We start from the raw sequence: 23,743 nt of genomic DNA, 5'->3' as shown, positions 1-23,743 counted from the left end.
CCTAGAACTAGCATCTCTGTTTTGTCCGAGTTTAAAAGCAAAACATTTACTGCCATCCACTTCCTTAAGTCTGAAATACAGGCTTCCAGGGTGGACAATTTTGGGGTTTCAGCATTTTTCATCAAAATGTACAGCTGTGTATCATCTGCATAGCAGTGAAAGTTAACATTATGTTTCCGAATGACATCACCAAGAAGTAAAATATATAGTGAGAACAATAGTGGTCCTAAAACAGAACCTTGAAGAACACCGACATTTACAGTTGATTTGTCAGAAGACAAACCATCCACAGAGACAAACTGATATCTTTCTGACACATAAGATCTAAACCAGGCCAGAACTTGTCCGTGTAGACCAATTTGGGTTTCTAATCTCTCCCTAAAGAATGTGGTGATCAATGGTATCAAAGTAGCATTAGGAGCACGAGGACAGATGCAGAGCCTTGCTCTGACGCCATTAAAAGGTAATTTACCACCTTCACGAGTGCAATGTCAGTGCTATGATGGGGTCTAAAACCAGACTGAAGCGTTTCATATACATTGTTTGTCTTCAGGGTGGCAGTGAGTTGCTGCGCAAACAGCTTTTAAAAAATGTTTTGAGAGGAATGGGGGATTTGATTTAGGCTGATAGTTTTTTTAATATTTTCTGAGTCAAGGTTTTAGAGGCTTTATTACTGCCACTTTTAATGAGTTTCTTACACGTCCAGTGTAATAGGGAGACGTTTATAATATTCAACATAGGAGGGCCAAGCGCAGGAAGCAGCTCTTTCAGTAGTTTAGTTGGAATAGGGTCCAGTATGCAGCTTGAAGGTTTAGAGGCCATAACTATCTTCATCAGTGTGTCAAGAGATATAGTATTAAATAACTTGAGTGTCTCCCTTGATCCTAGGTCCTGGCAGTGTTGTGCACACTCAGGACAACTGAGCTTTGGAGAAATATCGGATTCGGATCTGAAATTATAACTTATCCCTTAGGTCTGTGTCGGAGTCAGGTCTTGTTTGATTGTCATCATATTTCGCGTCTATGGAACTTCAGCTGGTAGACCCAAGTGGACCTGACCATGGCTAATAAGGTGAATTTATTGATTTATAGAAGGCCTAGTCAACATATGGCTCCATTTGTTAACCAGAAGAGCAACTTGGCTAATACATTTCTTTGTCACTCAGGTCGAATTGGGTTTGGTCTAGACCCGGACCTGTTAGGGTACGAGATGGGTCTAGGTCAAGTTGTCCTCGGGTCCATTCAGGTTCATGTCTGATTGTACTCTGCTCCGTTCAGGTCCGGATGCCCATTAAAAAATATATATATTGGGTCCATTCTGGTCTGGTCTGATTGATCTTGGGTCTGTTCAGGGCCGGGTCCAACCTCTTCTCTGAATAGCTCTCATGCAATCTTGTATATGAATTTATCCATCATGTTTTTCAGTCATGGGTAGCTTACAAGTGCCTGTGTTCAACAAAAAAGTCACTAACCCCCCCAAAAAAATGTTTAAGTATGTATTTTCTTTATTGTCTCAGAATCATTTATTTTCTTGAGGAATGGTAACTAGGCAGTTAAACAAATTACAGTGCACTTAACTTAAACACTAAAGCATCATATTGCATACAATAATAACTTTCCTAAAATGTACATCTTTACAAAGTGTTCACAAATCAAATGTTACAAAAAAGAAAGAAAAAGTGCAAGAGTAATTTCAATTTAAAATTAGTTTGACAATCCCCTCCAGTGAAACACAAGAAACAAAATATACCATGAACAAAAAAATCATACTTCATATTTTTAAGTTGTTTTGGATACATTAACGTTGCTATGGTATTGTCCATTCCAACTTTTCATTTATTATTTTGATAAGAATAAAGTAAAACTAAACATTTTTGTAACATTCACAGTAAAAAAAAAAAAAAAAAATTGTATCCAAAGTGTCTCAAAATTCATCAAGAAGACAACATTTTAATAAATACATTTTATTCTAATTTACAAACTTTGGTCAATAATATTATAATTCAACAGCAATGTGTGGGGTCAAGAATAGGGATTTTTTTTGTAGATAAATAAGATGTTGTAAGTGGGACACATGGATGAGTTCAAACATGTATCCTCACTACTGAAACTGTGAAGTGATGTCTAGGTCAAACACACCCCACCCCACACCCCATGGTCCCTCCTAAAAACAATGTTTTTTTTACAAATAAGATAAAATAACATTTTAGGTTCTTGGGATGCTTTTTACCACTTAACCTACATAGTGTAGGCAAAGCACTAATACAGTGCCTTGCGAAAGTATTCGGCCCCCTTGAAATTTGCGACCTTTTGCCACATTTAAGGCTTCAAACATAAAGTTATAAAACTGTATTTTTTTGTGAAGAATCAACAACAAGTGGGGCACAATCATGAAGTGGAACGACATTTATTGGATATTTCAAAAAATTGTAACATCAAAAACAGAAAAATTGGGCGTGCAAAATTATTCAGCCCCCTTAAGTTAATACTTTGTAGCGCCACCTTTTGCTGCGATTACAGCTGTAAGTCGCTTGGGGTATGTCTCTATCAGTTTTGCACATCGAGAGACTGACATTTTTTCCCATTCCTCCTTGCAAAACAGCTCGAGCTCAGTGAGGTTGGATGGAGAGCATTTGTGAACAGCAGTTTTCAGTTCTTTCCACAGATTCTCGATTGGATTCAGGTCTGGACTTTGACTTGGCCATTCTAACACCTGGATATGTTTATTTTTGAACCATTCCATTGTAGATTTTGCTTTATGTTTTGGATCATTGTCTTGTTGGAAGACAAATCTCCGTCCCAGTCTCAGGTCTTTTGCAGACTCCATCAGGTTTTCTTCCAGAATGGTCCTGTATTTGGCTCCATCCATCTTCCCATCAATTTTAACCATCTTCCCTGTCCCTGCTGAAGAAAAGCAGACCCAAACTATGATGCTGCCACCACCATGTTTGACAGTGGGGATGGTGTGTTCAGCTGTGTTGCTTTTACGCTAAACATAACGTTTTGCATTGTTGCCAAAAAGTTCAATTTTGGTTTCATCTGACCAGAGCACCTTCTTCCACATGTTTGGTGTGTCTCCCAGGTGGCTTGTGGCAAACTTTAAACAACACTTTTTATGGATATCTTTAAGAAATGGCTTTCTTCTTGCCACTCTTCCATAAAGGCCAGATTTGTGCAATATACGACTGATTGTTGTCCTATGGACAGAGTCTCCCACCTCAGCTGTAGATCTCTGCAGTTCATCCAGAGTGATTATGGGCCTCTTGGCTGCATCTCTGATCAGTCTTCTCCTTGTATGAGCTGAAAGTTTAGAGGGACGGCCAGGTCTTGGTAGATTTGCAGTGGTCTGATACTCCTTCCATTTCAATATTATCTCTTGCACAGTGCTCCTTGGGATGTTTAAAGCTTGGGAAATCTTTTTGTATCCAAATCCGGCTTTAAACTTCTTCACAACAGTATCTCGGACCTGCCTGCTGTGTTCCTTGTTCTTCATGATGCTCTCTGTGCTTTTAACGGACCTCTGAGACTATCACAGTGCAGGTGCATTTATACGGAGACTTGATTACACACAGGTGGATTGTATTTATCATCATTAGTCATTTAGGTCAACATTGCATCATTCAGAGATCCTCACTGAACTTCTGGAGAGAGTTTGCTGCACTGAAAGTAAAGGGGCTGAATAATTTTGCACGCCCAATTTTTCAGTTTTTGATTTGTTAAAAAAGTTTGAAATATCCAATAAATGTCGTTCCACTTCATGATTGTGTCCCACTTGTGGTTGATTCTTCACAAAAAAATACAGTTTTATATCTTTATGTTTGAAGCCTGAAATGTGGCAAAAGGTCGCAAAGTTCAAGGGGGCCGAATACTTTCGCAAGGCACTGTATATAATTCAGAACATTTTCAGACACACAGATTCAAAATAAATAGATAAATCCTATTGCTGTTTATTGAAAATAATTGAAATATCAACATACTGTACCTTTCTCTTTATTTTAAGATTATTCTGTTTAAAGCATGATCCCGTAGTTATGACAAAGCAGGTTGAGAAAGCTGAATCATTATAGGAATACTGGTATAGGCTATCTGCTGCTTGACGTCACCACAGCTCAAAGTAAAATATAGGTAAACTCATCTTAATGAACAGTATGTGTGGAGGCTCCAAGCTTAAAAAGGCATCTGGATCCTATTTAAAAAATACATATATTATTGCTGATAAACTGTCCATGCCTAGCCTGTAATCCTGAGCTAATTGCTTGTTCAGATTGTTAAATTGGTTGATACTTTATTTTATACAGTTAAAACACTATCACTGACGTTTTGTCATATAGGATCATCCCTTTGATAACGGGTAAACTCATCTATAGGAAGTTAAATAAACAAAACAACTTTTAAAAGGAAGAACTTTTCCGATACTCAAAGGTTGAAACCTTGATAAGGGGTTTGTTTACTAGATGTTTAAAACAGCATATTACAGCAACATAACCCCAATTCAGCTAGTGCCATTTCCTCATCAAGAGATGCTAGCAGTCTACAGCAGGCTACCAAATTACATTTTTGGAATGTCAGTATTTTTGTTGAAGGGGGAAAGGGTACAGTATATGTACAGTATATGGCATCATCATTTCTAACATCTCTAAAATATAACCTGTATGCTTCCCTTTGAACTGTAAGCCCACACACAAGCCCCTTACCACACCCTGTTGGACTCAGCAATATCATCTACAGTTTGCTAGAATGATAACTTTGACCGTTTCATAGTTCTTTTTCAACTTATCTAAAATAAATATGAATGTCAATCTACTTGACATGGAAGACTGTAAGGAAGTGCTGTGGTGGTGGAGTGCCTCTGCAGTACTAGTATGTTTCTGTACTGTATTTTGCCATGACTACTCAGATGCAGTATTTGCCATGTTGTTTTGTGACATGTTGAACTTTGACCATGTGACTTTGGCGAAGCTGCAGTATTGCACGTTGTGTGCGAAATATAACTGTGAGGCTAAGATGTATATATCTATTTTCATGTTGTCCTGAAGACTCTGACAAAGCTACAGACCTTTGTTGTGTGTAGTGTGTAATATGTGTGTACAGTGTGCTGTGTACAGTGTGCTGAATTTAGCATTTAGTGTGTCATTCCTTGTCATAATAACTCTAGACGTGTTGTGTGTGGAAGGAAATCATGTCCTTTGTTGTCTTTTGTGTATACTGAGAGTTATTTGTTGTCATGATAAGAATGGCAAAGCTACAGATCTGCTTGTGCTACATGCACTAGTGTGTTCATATGGTGGTGTGTTAAGGCGACTCAAGCAAAGCTACTGGAGCTGAGGCATTGGAACTTCTCTCTGAGTGATTGGATGATGTTGGACTGGTTCTGCTGTGTCAGCTGCTCCGCCCGCAGGTACTCCTGCAGACGCTCCCGGTCCATCAGCCCACAGGAGGACCTTACCGGAGTGCAGGGAAGACTCTGGATTTGACTCTGGGCTGGTCCCTTGGAGCTACCACCACCACCCCCACCACCACTGATGATACACTGCCTGGAGCAGTCCTGATCCTGCTCGCTCTCGTTCTCAGAGCGGATCTCTACGTAATCGTCGTCGTCATCGTCGCCATTGTCTTTGAAGTTGGCCATGTAGTTTTGGGTGGCTGTGAGCATGCTCAGTGCAGAGGCATGTTTCAGGACCACCACCTGCTGACTGTCCTGGAGGGTGAGGTCAGAGTGACCATGACCGAAACTGGACTGCTCCGGGAGGCTACTCTGCCGCCTGGCCCGGACCAGACTGCTGGGGCCATGGAGTCTTTCTGAGGATCTCTGGACTGCAGTCGAACCACGCTTGGACCTGATACGAATATTCTCCTTCTCCTGCAGGTCACCCAGTGAGCAGATAGACTGGCAGCGGCAGTAAGGAGGTGGTTTAGAGGAGGAGGAGGAAGATGAGGGGGAGTTAAAGGAGGTCTGTCGTTTAATATAACTGTACACATGCTCCTCCTTCTCGCTGGGGGCGGAGACACAAGAGCTCCATCGCTGGGTGGGTGAGGTCTCCGGAGAGGGAGGTAGGGTCTTTAGGGTTGGGACGGAGGAGGCAGGGGTGAGCTTGCTCTGGGGGGTGGAGGACAGCATCTCTGACACAAATCTGGTCAGCTCCCCATTGCTGTAGGTTGAGTGGAGCCAGTCGTCTTCCTGCCCCAGGGAGGAGCAGGTCTCAGGCAGGGATTGGGAAGAGGGTAGCGCTGGGTGGGAATAGTGCGAGCCAGAAGGGCACAGGCTACTGGAACCCTGATCTGGAGGGTCTTTAAACATCACCTGGTCATACAGCTGGGAGTACTCGGCTATCCTCGCACCTGAGACAAAGTGAGAGAGAGAGAGAGAGAGAGAGAGAGGGAGATGGATATGGAGATGGAGAAGGAGACAAAGAGAAAGAAGGGGACAATGAGTGACATAAAAAAATAATACACTAGTTAGGTGTATATATCATGACTGTAAGGCATAAGCAACTACTGATTTTGTTTATGTTACCTATGGCAGTACCACCTTGCTTCTTCTCCTCCAAAATGGCTGCCAGGTCATTCTGCTTCTTTTCCAGGTCTTTCTGCTGCTTCTTCTCCTCCCTTTTGCGTCCTCCTGACATGTCGCCGGGGTCCATGCTCTTCATGCGGAGCAGCTGGTTGGCCTTCTTGATCTTTTGGCTGTACTGGCGAGCCATCAGGAACACACGGTTCTTGGTCTTGTCCATGAGCCCCTGGGAGAAGCTGTCCACTGAGTCACCCATAAGGAGAGAGGAGGAAGCCAAGGGAGAGTCCAAAGCCAGCTCCCCAGGGAACAGGCTGTGGAGGTCCCTGATGGAGGGTTCCCTCTGGCTGGGGTGCTTTTGGGGCAGCTCCCTCAGCTCATCATCATCCTCTAGATGGAAGCTCCCAGTGCTGAGACGGGCCAGTTTGTTACGGATGCTCTTGACTGTCCCGGGAGGGGCAGGGTCTGGGATGGCCGGCAGGGGGAGGGACGGGGGAGTGAGGGAAGAGTGAGAGGGGAAATGGTCCTCGTCTTCAAAGTTACCCTCTCTGAGCAGCTCTGGGATTTTGAGGATGGGGATGGTGAATTGGTGAGGTGGGGTCACAGTGGGAGGGTTGGGATGGCGGGCTAGGGGGTTCTTGGTAGGGGGGCTGCATGTTTGTGGGCTGGCTGTATGTGGGTTGTTATTTTTGGTGCTGCTCTTGACAGATGAGGTCTTGGGGGCCTCGCTGGTGCTCATGGGAAATGCGGCAGGAAGGCGTTCCACTTTCTTCTCGTTCTTCTTGATATAGTTTTCCAAATCGTTCCAGATCTCGACCACCTGCTCCGACATCCGGTCGCCGGTGTTGGAATGTTGGGAGAATGTTTTCGAGGCAGATGAGGAGGAGTTGTCCAGTTCAGAGGTGCCATGGACGGGAGGGGAGTTATACTCCATCCATTCGTCCTCCCCAAAATGGAGGCTTTCCTCAGATACGAAGCCCCCAAGTCTCTCACAGCCCATCAGGTCAGTCTCAGAGGCAGACTGGAACAGACTGTCCCTCTCCTGTGCCTTTCTCTCCCCGTCCCTGTCACCCTTCGCTAGGGGCTCCCTGAAGCAGATAGTGTCATATATGTTCTCCTCCTCCACGATCTTCAGCTCCTGGGCAGTGGAAGAGCGGTTACTGTCAGACAAGCTGTCTGGCTCGACAAGAGTCTCTGTAATACCCCCTGTCACCCCGGTGTTTAGGGCCCTAGGGCCTTGTGTGTCTCTAGGGCCCTCTCGCTGGACCCCCCGACCCTCCTGCTCCCTCTTGATCAGCCCCATGCTCTTCAGGTCCTCGTAGCTGATGTTGTCATAAACATTCTCAATGTCGTCTATCGTCAGGTGCTCGGCTGATGACGAACCCGAGATGTCATTGCTGGAGGATTCGATGTGGATCATCTCTTGCTGGTTGTCATCCTGATCAGGGAGGCTCTGTCGGGAGCCAGTCTGTTTCTCACCCACGCTGCTGGCTCTCCGCAGCTCTCTGCTGTCCCCGGTGGACGGGGGGTCGATCTGCACTATGGGCACCTGCTCCACATGCCAGCTGCAGGGTCGTCCCTGGGTCCTGCTGGGAGATGACATGACCTCTGACCTAACAGGTGGTTCTGGTTCTGGCCCACTGGGCTCGGTGGGGACAAACATCTGGTAGATGTCCTCGTCCTCCTCGTTCATGGTGCGCTGGCGGGTGGGGAACATGGCTCTGCGGACGCGGTGATCCGCCCAGATGTTCCCCACCGTCTGGGGGTCACCGTCTGGGACCAGCATGGAGGGGATGTTGGGTTCCAGAGGTTGATCTGTCACACAGGGCGTCTTTAGGAGAGGAGGGTGGTGACGTTCCTTAGCCCTCTGGATAGAAGGAGATTAGATTATTAGATCTGCTAACCAACGAGTGTGGTGAAAGTCTATTTCTTAGATCAAACACAGAACTTTATTAAATTACAGTTAGAAGTGCAGTACACAATTATTCCTACTAGTCATTCTCATCACAGTGTTAAGGTCAGTCACCTGTAGGTCTGAGGAGCTCATGTTGAAGGTCTTCCATTGGTTGATGCTGCTGTCTATAGACGCCTGTTGGTTCAACCTCTTCCTGCTAGACTGTCCTGGGACTTGCAGCCTCTTTTCCCGACCCTGCAACACACGGTTAGAAAATCATGTAATGAGCATACCTTTACCTATCTAATCCCTTTATACCTGCAAAGGGGCTAGGGCAATGGGCTAGGGTTACGGCATCTGAGACGTCGAAGCTTCCCACCATTAGCTCTGACAAATTGAAAACCAGAGTCATTGGTGACTCCATTACCCGCAGTATTAGACTTAAAAGGGAATCATCCAGCGATCATACACTGTTTACCGGGGGCAGGGCTACCGACAACCTCTTAAGGCTAGGCAGAATACTGCCCCCTTTGGAGGAACAATAGTAGTAGCCCATAGTAAACTGAAAAAAAATCTGTCCAAAATTGCTAATATATGCATATAATAATTATTATTGGATAGAAAACACTCTAAAGCTTCTAAAACCATTGGAATTATGTCTGTAAGTATAGCAGAACTCACAGGGCAGGCATTCTTCCAAACTAGTTTTGGGATCATGAAAGTTGGGGCAACTTTGACGTGATCTCCCCCACCCTTCCCAACCAGCTATGGATCTGGGGACACTTTCTATGTCTTCCACTAGATGTCCTCATTCAGTAGAGCGTTTAATCGTTCAAATCCCGCGAGTTTTGGCCCCATGGGAGTGAATTGAGTGCGTGTCGCGAGAAACATGGACATTTATGGATATAAATGGCATATTATTGAAAAAAAAAAGTACTGTGTAACATGTCCTATTACTGTCATCTGATGAAGATTTTCAAAAGGTTAGTGAATGATTTATTTTTTAATCCTGTTTTTATAATTCTATATTTTCTGGGAGAAAATGGCTGCCTCTTGTCTTCGTTTCGGTGGTGTGTTTTCGCCGTAAAACATTTTAAAAAATCTGACATGCTGGGAACAAGGTGTTTATCTTTCATTTGAGGTATTGGACTTGTTAATGTGTGGAGGTAAAATATTTCTAAGAATATTTTTGCGTTCCATGCGCCACGTTCCAGCTGAACGTGGGAGGGGTCGTTCCCAAAAGGGAACCCTCACCTGTCATCAGGTTAAGGCTAATCTGAAGATGGTGTTGGCTAAAGCTAAAACTGGGGAGTGTAGAGAGTATAGAGATATTGTTATCCACGTTGGCACCAACGATGTTAGGATGAAACAGTCAGAGGCCACCAAGCGCAACATAGCTTCAGCATGTAAATCAGCAAGAAAGATGTGTCGGCATCGAGTAATTGTCTCTGGCCTCCTCCCAGTTAGTGGGAGGGAGTGATGAGCTCTACAGTCTCACAACTCAATTGCTGGTTGAAAACTGTTTTCTGCCCCTCCCAAAAGATAGAATTTGTAGATAATTGGCCCTCTTTCTGGGACTCAACCACAAACAGGACCAAGCCTGGCCTGCTGAGGAGTGACGGACTCCATCCTAGCTGGAGGGGTGCTCTCATCTTATCTACCAACAGAGACAGGGTTCTAACTCCTCTAGCTCCACAATGAAATAGGGTGCAGTCCAGGCATCAGGCTGTTAGCCAGCCTGCCAGCTTAGTGGAGTCTGCCACTAGCACAGTCAGTTTAGTCAGCTCAGCTATCCCCATTGAGACAGTGTCTGTGCCTTGACCTGGGTTGGGCAAAACTAAACATGACGGTGTTCGCCTTAGCAATCTCACAAGGATAAAGACCTCCATTCCTGCCAATATTGAAAGAGATTGTGATACCTCACATCTCATCTCACATCTCAATACCTCACATCTACTTAATGTTAGATCCCTTACTTCAAAGGCAGTTATAGTTAATGAACTAATCACTGATCATAATCTTGATGTGATTGGCTTGACTGAAACATGGTTTAAGCCATTTACTGTGTTAAATGAGGCCTCACCTCCTGGTTGCACTAGTGACCATATCCCCCGTGCATCCCGCAAAGGCGGAGGTGTTGCTAATATTTACGATAGCAAATTTAAATTTGTATGTATTTTTTTAAATTACGTTTTCGTCTTTTGAGCTTCTAGTCATGAAATCTATGCAGCCTACTCAATCACTTTTTATAGCTACAGGCCTCCTGGGCCATATACAGCGTTCCTCATTGAGTTCCCTGAATTCCTTTCGGACCTTGTAGTCATAGCAGATAATATTCACATTATTGGTGACTTTAATATTCACATGGAAAAGTCCACAGACACACTCCAAAAGGCTTTCGGAGCAATCATCGACTTAGTGTGTTTTGTCCAACATGTCTCTGGACCTATTCACTGTCACAGTCATACCCTGGACCTAGTTTGGTCCCATGGAATAAATGTTGTGGATCTTAATGTTTTTCCTCATAATCCTGGACTATCGGACCACCATTTTATTACGTTTGCAATTGCAACAAATAATCTGCTCAGACCCCAACCAAGGAGCATCAAAAGTCGTGCTATACAGTAAATTCACAGACAACACAAAGATTCCTTGATGCCCTTCCAGACTCCCTCTGCCTACCCAAGGACGTCAGAGGACAAAAATCAGTTAACCACCTAACTGAGGAACTCAATTTAACCTTGCGCAATACCCTAGATGCAGTTGCACCCCTAAAAACTAAAAACATTTCTCATAAGAAACTAGCTCCCTGATATACAGAAAATACCCAAGCTCTGAAGCAAGCTTCCAGAAAATTGGAACGGAAATGGCGCCACACCAAACTGGAAGTCTTCCGACTAGCTTGGAAGAACAGTACCGTGCAGTATCGAAGAGCCCTTACTGCTGCTCGATCATCCTATTTCTTCAACTTAATTGAGGAAGATATGAACAATCCAAAATGTATTTTGGATACCTTCACAAAGCTAACTATAAAGCAGCATTCCCCAAGTGAGGATGGCTTTCACTTCAACAGTAATAAATTCATGAATTTATTTGAGGAAAAGATCATGATTATTAGAAGGCAAATTACGAACATATCAAGACTGTTTCAAGGACAGCTTTTTTCCATCTACGTATCATTGCAAAAATCTGAAACTTTCTGTCCAAAAATGATGCAGAAAAACTTATCCATGCTTTTTTTACTTCTAGGTTAGACTACTGCAATGCTCTACTTTCCGGCTACCCAGATAAAGCACTAAATAAACTTCAGTTAGTGCTAAATACGGCTGCTAGAATCCTGACTAGAACCCAAAAAATTGATCATATTACTGGGATTCTCTGCCTCTAACCCTATTACAGGGGCTGAGTCACTGGCTTACTGGTGCTCTTTCATGCCTTCCCTAGGAGGGGTGCGTCACATGAGTGGGTTGAGTCACTGATGTGATCTTCCTGTCTGGGTTGGTTCCCTCCCTTGGGTTGTGCTGTGGTGAAAGATCTTTGTGGGCTATACTCAGCCTTGTCTCAGGATGGTAAGTTGGTGGTTGAAGAAATCCCTCTAGTGTTGTTGGGGCTGTGCTGTGGCAAAGTGGGTGGGGTTATATCCTTCCTGTTTGGCCCTGTCGGGGGTATCATCGGATGGAGCCACAGAGTCTCCTGACCCCTCCTGTCTCAGCCTCCAGTATTTATGCTGCTGTAGTTTATGTGTCGGGGGGCTAGGGTCAGGTACTTCTCCTGTCTTATTCGGTGTCCTGTGTGAATTTAAGTATGCTCTCTCTAATTCTCTCTTTCTCTCTTTCTTTCTCTCTCTCGGAGGACCTGAGCTCTAGAACCATGCCTCAGGACTACCTGGCATGATGACTCCTTGATGTCCCCAGTCCACCTGGCCGTGCTGGTGCTCCAGTTTCAACTGTTCTGCCCTGCGGCTATGGAATCCTGACCTGTTCACCGGACGTGCTACCTGTCCCAGACCTGCTGTTTTCAACTCTCTAGAGACAGCAGGAGTGGTAAAGATACTCTTAATGATCGGCTATGAAAAGCCAACTGACATTTACTCCTGAGGTGCTGATTTGCTGCACCCTCGACAACTACTGTGATTATTATTATTTGACCATGCTGGTCATTTATGAACATTTGAACATCTTAGCCATGTTCTGTTATAATCTCCACCCGGCACAGCCAGAAGAGGAGTGGCCACCCCTCACAGCCTGGTTCCTCTCTAGGTTTCTTCCTAGGTTTTGGCCTTTCTAGGGAGTTTTTCATAGCCAGTGTACTTCTACACCTGCATTGCTTGCTGTTTGGGGTTTTAGGTTGGGTTTCTATACAGCACTTTGAGATATCAGCTGATGTACTGTATATATAAATCAATTTGATTTGACTTTAGCGATGGAAATCAAATCAGGCATATCTGATAAGAGGTTAAATTGTCAAACTGGTGCATTGTGGGTAGGTAGGAGAGACTCACCATGCTGCTGTCATCCTCATCATCGGCGTCCTGCTGATGTGGCTCCTCCCCATCCTCCCTGTCGCCATGGTCAAAATGGTCACCTGGGTCCAGGGACTTCTGTGATTGGTTGACCAGGCTGCGGCTGTGGCCAATAGTGCCCAGAGCCAGCTGGGACACAGGGGAGAGCAGGGTGGCGCCCAGACTTGTCCGCTACAGAGAGAGAGTGATAAGGCAGGGAGTGTTAAATGTGTCCTTGAGTGAGAGTTAGGTGAGTGTTATAGGAACCATTGCAAATAACACCTCAAACTAGCTGAAACCTTTAGTCCATTATGGAGATATAACACTGTTTCTAACTGTAGCATTGTGTCACCATTCATATACGTAAATGACTGCATTATGGGGTTAAGCTCACCTTTGAGACATCTCTCTTGGCACCATGTTTAGCGTTCTTCAGTAACTTGGACAGCGGCTCTGAGGAGAGACAGATTGGACAGGACATAGAGGCAGAGAAACTGGCCCAGTCTACTGGCATCAGCACCAAATAATTTACAGCGCCTTCGTCCTGTCCCTGTACTTCCTGTGTTCCTTACCTGACTTCCTGCGGACCCGTCGAGGGGAGGGGCCCTCCTTCGTGTGGGGGCTCCTCTTGTACCTGTCAGGACAGTAGTGGAAACCTGGGTGGTCTGGAGAGGACAGGGGAGAGGGAATGTTACAGACACTCAAATAAACACCCATGAACGTAATGATCTTATTATAGTCACAAGAGGCTTCAATCAATATCAAATGTATACTTACGCATAGCATCCATCTCCAAAATGGCCTGCTTGGCCTGAAAATCAAGAGAAAAAAAACTAAAACAAACAACAACCATTAAAGCAAATTTCCACAACTGGAGGCACGTAGGTGGTTTTATTTGGATACCCAAGTTTTCTGAGCAAAAATTATTATTTTTATGAAAAATCTAAAATCATTGATGGACATAAAAAACTGTAAAAACATCAGGAAATCAGCTCCAAAATATATATTTTTTGGAAATCTATTCCCAATTATTCCCACGCATAATATGTGATTATATACAAATGTAATCAAGGTTGGACATTATTATGTTTTAGTGAAATATTATATCCTTTAGGGCTTCTTGCAATCAATTTGCAGTCTATAAATGATTTTTAATTATGCACCAGAATCATCCGCTCAAGAAAAACATTCAGCAGCTGCATCTAGTTGGTGATCCCTACATTAAAGCGAAATTTCAAAATATGTCTACTTCATATTCATCATCTCAAGCAACACCAACATATGTGAAAATTGTGCATTTCTATGTTTTCTAGTAAAAGAGATAGAATATAAGTGTTCCCAATAACATCATCAACCAATTAGTAGGCAATTAGTAGGCAATGCCAACTCATAACTTGTTAAAATCACACGATGCACACCGATAATGTCATTGGAAACAATTATCCTCCTGTATCTTTTTTTACTACAAACTTTACAGTACCAGTCAAAGTTGAAACACCTATTCATTCAAGGGTTTTTATTTTGACTATTTTCTACATTGCAGAATAATAGTGAAGACATCAAAACTATGAAATAACAAATATGGAACCATGTAGTAAACAAAAAAGTGTTAAATTAAAATATATTTTATATTTGAGATTATTTAAAGTAGCCACCCTTTGCCTTGATGACAGCTTTGCACACTCTTGTCATTATCTCAACGAGCTTCATGAGGCAGTCACCTGGAATTAATTTCAATTAACAGGTGTGCATTATTAAACGTTAACCTCTAATGACTCCCCATCCCGCATGAGGGAGCGTAATCATAGCCCGACACTAATTAGTATAACGCAACAGACATAAATATTCCTAGAAAATATTCCTATTCATGAAAATCACAAATGAAATATATTGATTGAGACACAGCTTAGCCTTTTGTTAATCACACTGTCATCTCAGATTTTCAAAATATGCTTTACAGCCAAAGCTAGACAAGCATTTGTGTAAGTTTATCGATAGCCTAGCATAGCATTTTGTCCAGCTAGCAGCAGGTAACTTGGTCACGGAAATCAGAAAAGCAATCAAATTAAATCGTTTAACTTTGATGAGCTTCGGATGTTTTCACTCACGAGACTCCCAGTTTGATAGCAAATGTTCCTTTTTTCCAAAAATAATATTTTTGTAGGTGAAATAGCTTCGTTTGTCCTTCACGTTTGGCTGAGAAATTGCCCGGAAATTGCAGTCTCGAAAACGCTGAAAAATATTAAAAATTAGCTCCATAATATCGACAGAAACATGGCAAACGTTGTTTAGAATCCATCCTCAAGGTGTTTTTCTAATATCTATTCGATAATATATCCGTCGGGACAATTCGTTTTTCAGTAGGACCGATTGGAGTAATGGCTACCTCTGTATTTTACGCGAGAATCTCTCTGGGAGCATCAGGTGACCACTTGCGCAATGTAGCCGCTTACGGGTATTCTTCAACATAAATGCGTAAAATGCTGTAGACACCTTCGGGAATACGGAGAAAGAGTAATCTGGTTGATAGCCCATTCACTGCTCAATAGGGACGCATAGGAACGCAGCGCTTTCAAAACATGAGGCACTTCTGGATTGGATTTTTCCCAGACTTTCGCCTGCAACATCAGTTCTGTTATACTCACAGACAATATTTTTACAGTTTTGGAAACTTTAGAGTGTTTTCTATCCTAAGCTGTCAATTATATGCATATTCTAGCATCTTGTCCTGACAAAATATCCCGTTTACTACGGGAACATTTATTTTCCAAAAATGAATATACTGCCCCCTAGTCACAACAGGTTTTAATTTGTGCAATGTCTTTCCTTCTTAATGCGTTTGGGCCAATCGGTTGTGACATGGTATACAGAAGACAGCTCTATTTGGTAAAAGACCAAGTCCATATTATGGCAAGAACAGCTAAAATAATTAAAGAAAAATGACAGTCCATCATTCCTTTAAGACATGAAGGTCAGTCAATGAGTAAAATGTCAAGAACTTTTAAAGTTTCTTCAAGTGCAGTTATAAAAACCATCAAGCACCAGGATGAAACTGGCTATCATGAGGACCACCAGAGGAAAGAAAGACCCAGACTTTCCTCTGATTCAGAGGAAAAGTTAATTAGAGTTAACTGCACCTCAAATTGCAGCCCAAATAAATGCTTCACTGAGTTCAAGTAACAGACACATCTGACCATCAACTGTTCAGAGGAGACTACGTGAATCAGGCCTTCATGGTCGAATTGCTGCAAAGAAACCACTACTGAAGGACACCAATAATAAGAAGAGACTTGCTTGGGCCAGGAACATGATCTCCGCACGTGTGGTTCCCACCGTGAAGCATGGAGGAGGAGGTGTGATGGTGTGGGGGTGCTTTGCTGGTAACACTTGGGGATTTATTCTGAATTCAAGTCACACTTAACCAGCATGGCTACCACAGCATGCTGCAGCAATACGCCATCCCATCTGGTTTGCGCTTAGTGGGACTATCATTGTTTTTCAACAGGATAATGACCCAAAACACCTCCAGGCTGTGTAAGGGCTATTTGACCAATAAGGAAAGTGATGGCATGCTGCATCAGATGACCTGGCTTCCACAATCACCCGACCTCAACCCAATTAAGATGGTTTGGGATGAGTTGGACCACAGAGTTAGGGAAAAGCAGCCAGCAAGTGCTCAGCATATGTGGGAAGTACTTCAAGACTGTTAGAAAAGCACTCCAGGTGAAGCTAGTTGAGAGAATGCCAAGCGTGTACAAAGCTGTCATTTAGGCAAAGGGTGGCTACTTTGAAGAACCTCGAATATAAAATATATCTTGATTTTTTAAAACACTTTTTTGTTTACTACATGATTCCATATGTGTTATTTAATAGTTTGATGTCTTCACAATTATTATACAATAAAGAAAATAGTACAAATAAAGAAAAACCCTTGAGTAGGTGTGTCCAAACTTTTGACTGGTACTGTATAATCATATAATTTTCACATAGTTTGATGTTGGGGTGGTGCTGGAGATGAATATAAAGTTGAATATTTTTCAAATGTTCCTTCAATAAAGTGAGCTCTATATTACAGAGTTTGGTAATCCTATACTTGAGGTTGATGTATGGGGCTACCAGACACCAGATGGCACCAGACAGTTGTCTTCACCAAACAGAACAGGACTACTTTACAATATCACGTTTAACCACAGATCCCTCTATTGTAATTACAATGAACACTCAACAATTTCCTCCGGACAAAAGCATCATTTTCCATTTGCACCTGAGCCAAGACTGAAGGAAGAGAGTGGAGAGAGATTGAGAGAGGGGGGATTGAGAAAGAGAGAGAGAGAAAGAGAGACCATTCCACTTCCTCCCAATCATTGTTGTGTTTATGTCGTTAGTGAGCACACACATTGCTTGCTCCATGTTTCACCTTGGCTGGGATTTTAGCCGGGTGGTTTTCAAGTATGAGTCTCTTTAGATGCAGGATCCACATGCGTTTGTCCTGCTGGGATCTGGCCTGGGGGCAGAATACAACAGAGAGGAGAGAAGATAAGAAGAGAGACAGATTAAGGGAGAGACTTTAAATGGTGTACAAGACAATTATCACAAACCCATAACAACAGTGGGATCTGATCTTCTACTCCTCTATGTGTTTGTTACGTAACACAGATTATGGAATTGTTTGAAGTGAGTACCCAAACACACGTTGAGAAATGACAAACCCTTCTTATCCACGCTAAAAAATTGAACAAGTCTGGAGTGGTGGGCTTGGCAGGGCACAATTTACTTGTACTCTATGCTGTACAATCGCCTGTGGAACATGCTCTAGTAGTGGGGTGTAGTTTTGCGTTACCTGTACGTTGTGCTGTAGTTTGGGGTTCTTGTAGTGGAACACACTGAAGCTGAGTGGCTCTTTCGGAATGACTTCCACCAACATCAGGTTGCAACACTATAACGACATAGAGCCACGGCTAGAATGATGGATGTCTTTCTTAAGGTAGAGGTATTATGGTACACCTTTTGGGAGATAGTTTTGGGAGATATTTTAGGGTTAGTGTTGTGACTGACCAGGATGTGGGCCTTGTAGGTGTAGGCCTCCTCCCGTTTCTTGGTGACCAGCAGCAGTTTGTCGAACAGGAAAAGCGTGCGCTCATTCTTGGCTCGTTGCAGATGGAACGTCCCCTCCAGAACCAGCTCCCCATAGCCAATCAGATCAGGCCCCTTCCAGTTGGTCAGCAGACTCTGGATTTCCTGAGAGAGGGAGGGGGATATAGGGTGGAGGAGGAGGAGCGGGGTTAGAGTAAATGAAAGAGAGAGGGACAGGGATAGAGAGGGAGGAGGAGGAGAGGGGGAGAGTAAGTAAGAGAGGTACAGAGAGAGCGGAATAGGATGAGAGTAAGGTAAGTGAAACAAGTGAGAAAACAAGAGTAGGACGGGAAAGGACAGAAGAGAAGGAGGAGAGAAGAGCCGAACGAGAGAAGAGAGGAAGGAGAGGAGCGAGAGAAAAAAGGACAGGGAGACTTAGACAGGTCAACTAAGCACTCGTTGCCAGATCCTGATTAAATAATTCAACACACATTCTTTCACTCATCTGAACATCTGATCATCCTCCCTCCCCATAGATTAAAGCTACACTTTCCCTTTTGTCTGCCTGCTGTGTTATGCAAGGCCATCCTTAGCCCTGGAAAACAATGTATTGCATAACTTAGAGGAGACTGAAACAAACCCGCGTCCCAAATGGCACCCTATTCCCTATACAGTGCACTACTTTGACTGGGACCCATAGGGCTCTGATGAAAAGTAGTGCACTATGTAGGGAATAGGGGGACATTTGGGATGTAAACTAGACTGGCGAAGGCTAGGGACACGATGGGAGGATCTGAGGACAAAACCCAAGTCCTGTATGTGGGCTCACACACACCTTCATATGCAAATGTGTGTGAGCATGTGTTCCTATGTATCTGTTTACATATTTAAGCATGTTCATTTGGAAGTGTTAATTTACCTGCAACCTGACAGCGTGTTCATGTTTCCTTTTCATGTCGTTGATGTGCCAGGCTACTCTCTGCATGGTGTCTATGGCCTCCTGCACCACCTCATACATCTCTGTGTCCTTCTCCAGGTGGTTGGCTATCTCCTTACAGGGGCAGGAAATACACTCGGGGTTAGAGTGGGTAATGTAATCGGCTAGATGTACGTTAGACTGGGTACCATCTGTTTCTGCAATAGCCAGCTATGTTTGCCTGGGTTTTCTTGGCAATAGGGTTAGCTAGTTCAAAAATAGACTGGTGGCTAACTGTACATATAGTCCATTAGAGCTAACTGTACACACACAAATGCAAGTTGTGGATGCAGTTCTGTATGGTTAGGCATACAGTGTGTGTTAGGAGTACAGTGCATTCACAAAGTCTCCAGAACCCTTGAATTTTTCCACATTTTCTTACATTACAGCATTTTTCGATTTTTTTTAAATCCTCAATCTACACACAATACCACATAATGACAAAGCAAAAACTGTTTTTTAGAATAATTTAATTTAGGGAAGTATTCTGACCCTTTACTCAGAACTTTGTTGAAGCACCTTTGGCAGTGATTACAGCCTCGAGTCTTCTTGGCTATGATGCTACAAGCTTGGCACACCTGTATTTGGGGAGTTTCTCCCCTTCTTCTCTGCAGATCCTATGAAACTCTGTCAGGTTGGATGGGTAGCTATTTTCAGAGATGTTCGATCGGGTTCAAATCCGGGCTCTGGCTGGGCCACTCGAGGACATTCAGTCTGAGTTCCTGAGTGCTCTATAGCAGCTTTTAATCAAGGGTCTCTCTGTACTTTTCTCCATTCATCTTCCCCCCAATCCTGATTAGTCTACTAGTCCATGCAACTGAAAAACATCCCCAAGGCATGATGCTGCCAACACCATGCTTCACCGTGGGAATGGTGCCAGGTTTCCTCCAGACGTGACACTTGGCATTCAGGCCAAAGAGTTCAATCTTGGTTTCATCAGATCAGAGAATCTTGTTTCTCATGGCTGGAGAGTCCTTTAGGTGCCTTTTGGCAAACTCCAAGCAGGCTGTTATGTGCATTTTACTGAGGAGTGCTGCAGAGATGGTTGTCCGTCTGGAAGGTTCTCCCATCTCCACAGAGGCACTCGGAAGCTCTGTCAGAGTGACCATCATGTTCTTGGTCACCTCTCTGACCAAGGCCCTTCTCCCCCCATTGCTCAGTTTGGCCGAAAGGCTCGCTCTAGGAAGAGACTTGCTGGTTCCAAACATCTTCCATGTAAGAATGATGGAGGGCACTGTATTCTTGGGGACCTTCAATGCTGCAGAATGTTTTTGGTACACTTCCTCAGATCTGTGCCTCGACAAAAAACCTGTTTCGTAGCTCTAGGGACAATTCCTTCGACCTCATGGCTTGGTTTTTGCTCAGATATAGTGTCAAGCTTGGGACCTCATATAGACAGGTGTGTGTCTTTCCAAATCATGTCCATTCAATTGAATTTACCACAGGTGGACTCCAATCAAGTTGTAGAAAAACATGATCAATGGTTACACCGGAGCTCAATTTCGAGTCTCATAGCAAGGTCTGAATACTTATGTAAACAAGGTATATCTGTTTTTTATTTGTAATACACTTGCTAAAATGTCTAAAAACCTGTTTTCACTTTCTCGTTATGGGGTATTGTGTGTAGATTGATGAGGATGTGTTTGTCTTTAATCAATTTTTGAATAAGGCTGTAATGTAACAAATCATGGAAAAACTCAAGGAGTGTGAATATTTTTCGAATGCACAGTATGTGGGGCTTTGCTTGTGTGAGGTAGGTGTCATTGAGCGTGTATAGATGTATTACTAACGTGTAGCAGTAAGTGGTACTTGAGGATCCTCTGCACTGGCTTGAGCAGGTAGGAGCCCAAAGGCAGGGAGTGTCTCAAAGATTCCTGACGTTCCCGGAAAAACTTGGCCAATGCCTTTTTTCTCATACACTCAGTCAACACAGCCACTGACCTTCAAAGGGAAAGGGGGAGGGAGAGAAGGAAAAATAAAACCTGATATTAATCCTAGGAAACAATGACAGATATTGTAGACCAATTAAAGTGACTGATCACATGCGCACGCACACACAAATACACACACAGTCCTATCTGAGAGGATGGAGCAAGGTCAGGTCAAGGCCCATGGACTTTCTATGCTGTGACCAAATAGGAATATATTTGAGTGTGTGTGTATGAATGGGCTCTTGTAAGGATTTTTGAGACCCTCAACCACCCCCTCACACAGCTGGTGACTCTAGCCAAGGTCGCACACGACCGGCACGCACTCACACACACACACACAATAAGAATAGGAACCAAGACTGCTGTATCTCAGTCATTCTGAGGTCTCAGTTTGGGTTTCGTAGAGAGAACAATGTGAGGCCTGTGTGGAACTGCACTGTAATGTGGACACACACACATAATATCTGTAACTACTCTATTAATCATCATCGATAATTTCAGGTGTGCTGTTTTTAGTGCGTCACAACTATTGTGAAACACACTGTCATGTACTGTCATGTTGTGTCTTGTCTCTGTCCTTTCCCTTCACCCTGTCTCCCTCTGCTGGTCGTTGTTAGGTTACCTTTTCTCCCCCTCTTTCCCCCAGCTGTGCCTTGTCTCCTCCTAACCACCTCGTCACCCCTTTTCCCACCTGTTCCCTTTTTCCCTCTGATTAGGTCCCTATATCTCTCTCTGTTTCTGCTCCTGTCTTTGTCGGATTCTTGTTTGTTGTGTTTCATGCCTGAACCAGACTGTCGTCATGTTTGCTGTAACCTTGTCTTGTCCTGTCGGAATCTGCCGGTCCGTCTGAGCCTACCTATGTTTGGTAATTAAAGAAGCTCTGTTTAAGTTAATTCGCTTTTGGGTCCTCATTCACGCACCGTAACAGAAGAATCCGACCAAGAATGGACCCAGCGACTTCGGATCCTCTCCACTCAGCCGTCGGGATCCAGGGAGCGATGCTAGGCAGACACGAGCAGGAATTGTCTGCTGCTCGACATGCCGTTGAGACCCTGGCCACCCAAGTCTCCAACCTCACAGAACAGGTTCACCATCTCCGCCTCGATCCACCGGCCACTTCCAGGGCTTTCGAATCTCCGGAGCCCAGAACCAATAACCCGCCGTGTTACTCTGGGGAGCCCACTGAATGCCGCTCGTTCCTCACCCAGTGTGATATTGTGTTTTCTCTCCAGCCCAACACTTACTCCAGGAGCACTGCTCGTGTCGCCTACGTCATATCTCTCCTTATTGGACGGGCTCGTGAGTGGGGCACGGCAATCTGGGAGGCAAGGGCTGAGTGTACTAACCAGTATCAGGACTTTAAGGAGGAGATGATACGGGTTTTTGATCGATCTGTTTTTGGGGAGGAGGCTTCCAGGGCCCTGTCTTCCCTATGTCAAGGTAATCGATCCATAACAGACTACTCTATTGAGTTTCGCACTCTTGCTGCCTCCAGTGGCTGGAACGAGCCGGCTTTGCTCGCTCGTTTTCTGGAGGGTCTCCGCGCAGAGGTAAAGGATGAGATTCTCTCCCGGGAGGTTCTTTCCAGCGTGGATTCCTTGATTGAACTCGCTATTCGCATTGAGCGACGGGTTGATCTTCGTCACCGAGCTGGTGGAAAGGAGCTCGCGTTCTCCGTTGCCCCCCTCTCCGCATCACTACCATCTTCCTCTGCCGGCTCGGGTGCTGAGCCCATGCAGCTGGGCGGTATCCGCATCTCGACTAAGGAGAGGGAACGGAGAATCACCAACCGCCTCTGTCTCTATTGCGGTTCCGCTGGTCATTTTGTCACTTCATGTCCAGTAAAAGGCCAGAGCTCGTCAGTAAGCGGAGGGCTACTGGTGAGCGCTACTACTCCTGTCTCTCCTTCAAGATCCTGCACTACCTTGTCGGTCCATCCACGCTGGACCGGTTCGTCAGCTTCCTGCAGTGCCTTAATAGACTCTGGGGCGGAGGGCTGTTTTATGGACGAGACCTGGGCTCGGGAACATGACATTCCTCTCAGACAGTTAAGGGAGCCCACGGCCTTGTTCGCCCTGGATGGTAGTCCTCTCCCCAGGATTCAGCGTGAGACGCTACCTTTAACCCTCACTGTTTCTGGTAATCATAGTGAAACCATTTCTTTTTTAATTTTTCGTTCACCTTTTACACCTGTTGTTTTGGGCCATCCCTGGCTAGTTTGTCATAATCCTTCCATTAATTGGTCTAGTAATTCTATCCTCTCCTGGAACGTCTCTTGTCATGTGAAATGTTTAATGTCTGCTATCCCTCCTGTTTCCTCTGTCTCTTCTTCACAGGAGGAGCCTGGTGATTTGACAGGGGTGCCGGAGGAATATCACGATCTGCGCACGGTGTTCAGTCGGTCCAGGGCCACCTCTCTTCCTCCACACCGGTCGTATGATTGTAGTATTGATCTCCTTCCGGGAACCACCCCCCCCCGGGGTAGACTATACTCTCTGTCGGCTCCCGAACGTAAGGCTCTCGAAGATTATTTGTCTGTAGCTCTTGACGCCGGTACCATAGTCCCCTCCTCCTCTCCCGCCGGAGCGGGGTTTTTTTTTGTCAAGAAGAAGGACGGGTCTCTGCGCCCCTGCATAGATTATCGAGGGCTGAATGACATAACAGTGAAGAATCGTTATCCGCTTCCTCTTATGTCTTCAGCCTTCGAGATCCTGCAGGGAGCCAGGTTTTTCACTAAGTTGGACCTTCGTAACGCTTACCATCTCGTGCGCATCAGGGAGGGGGACGAGTGGAAGACGGCGTTTAACACTCCGTTAGGGCACTTTGAATACCGGGTTCTTCCTTTCGGCCTCGCTAACGCT

General features: G+C 44.4%; 1 protein-coding gene across 1 annotated transcript in view; it reads right to left on the bottom strand.

Moving 5' to 3' along the window:
- Window positions 1-3,813: 3,813 nt before the first annotated feature.
- LOC110529918 (pleckstrin homology domain-containing family G member 1) overlaps window positions 3,814-23,743 on the bottom strand; it is a 122,777-nt gene continuing 102,847 nt past the window's right edge. The window contains exons 6-17 of the mRNA XM_021612580.2: window positions 20,742-20,892; window positions 18,895-19,026; window positions 17,958-18,140; window positions 17,743-17,838; window positions 17,320-17,406; window positions 13,680-13,713; window positions 13,475-13,567; window positions 13,297-13,355; window positions 12,903-13,094; window positions 8,534-8,656; window positions 6,514-8,374; window positions 3,814-6,338 (exon numbers count right to left, since the gene is read on the bottom strand). Of these exons, the coding sequence (XP_021468255.1) occupies window positions 5,302-6,338; window positions 6,514-8,374; window positions 8,534-8,656; window positions 12,903-13,094; window positions 13,297-13,355; window positions 13,475-13,567; window positions 13,680-13,713; window positions 17,320-17,406; window positions 17,743-17,838; window positions 17,958-18,140; window positions 18,895-19,026; window positions 20,742-20,892 (4,048 nt within the window). The 3' untranslated portion in view covers window positions 3,814-5,301. The remainder of the gene's footprint in view (window positions 6,339-6,513; window positions 8,375-8,533; window positions 8,657-12,902; window positions 13,095-13,296; window positions 13,356-13,474; window positions 13,568-13,679; window positions 13,714-17,319; window positions 17,407-17,742; window positions 17,839-17,957; window positions 18,141-18,894; window positions 19,027-20,741; window positions 20,893-23,743) is intronic.

The sequence above is a fragment of the Oncorhynchus mykiss genome, chromosome 8 (assembly GCF_013265735.2).
Source record: "Oncorhynchus mykiss isolate Arlee chromosome 8, USDA_OmykA_1.1, whole genome shotgun sequence".
NCBI lineage: Eukaryota > Metazoa > Chordata > Actinopteri > Salmoniformes > Salmonidae > Oncorhynchus > Oncorhynchus mykiss.
Note: the sequence above shows the minus strand (reverse complement) of the source record. Positions and strands in the feature narration are given on the sequence as shown.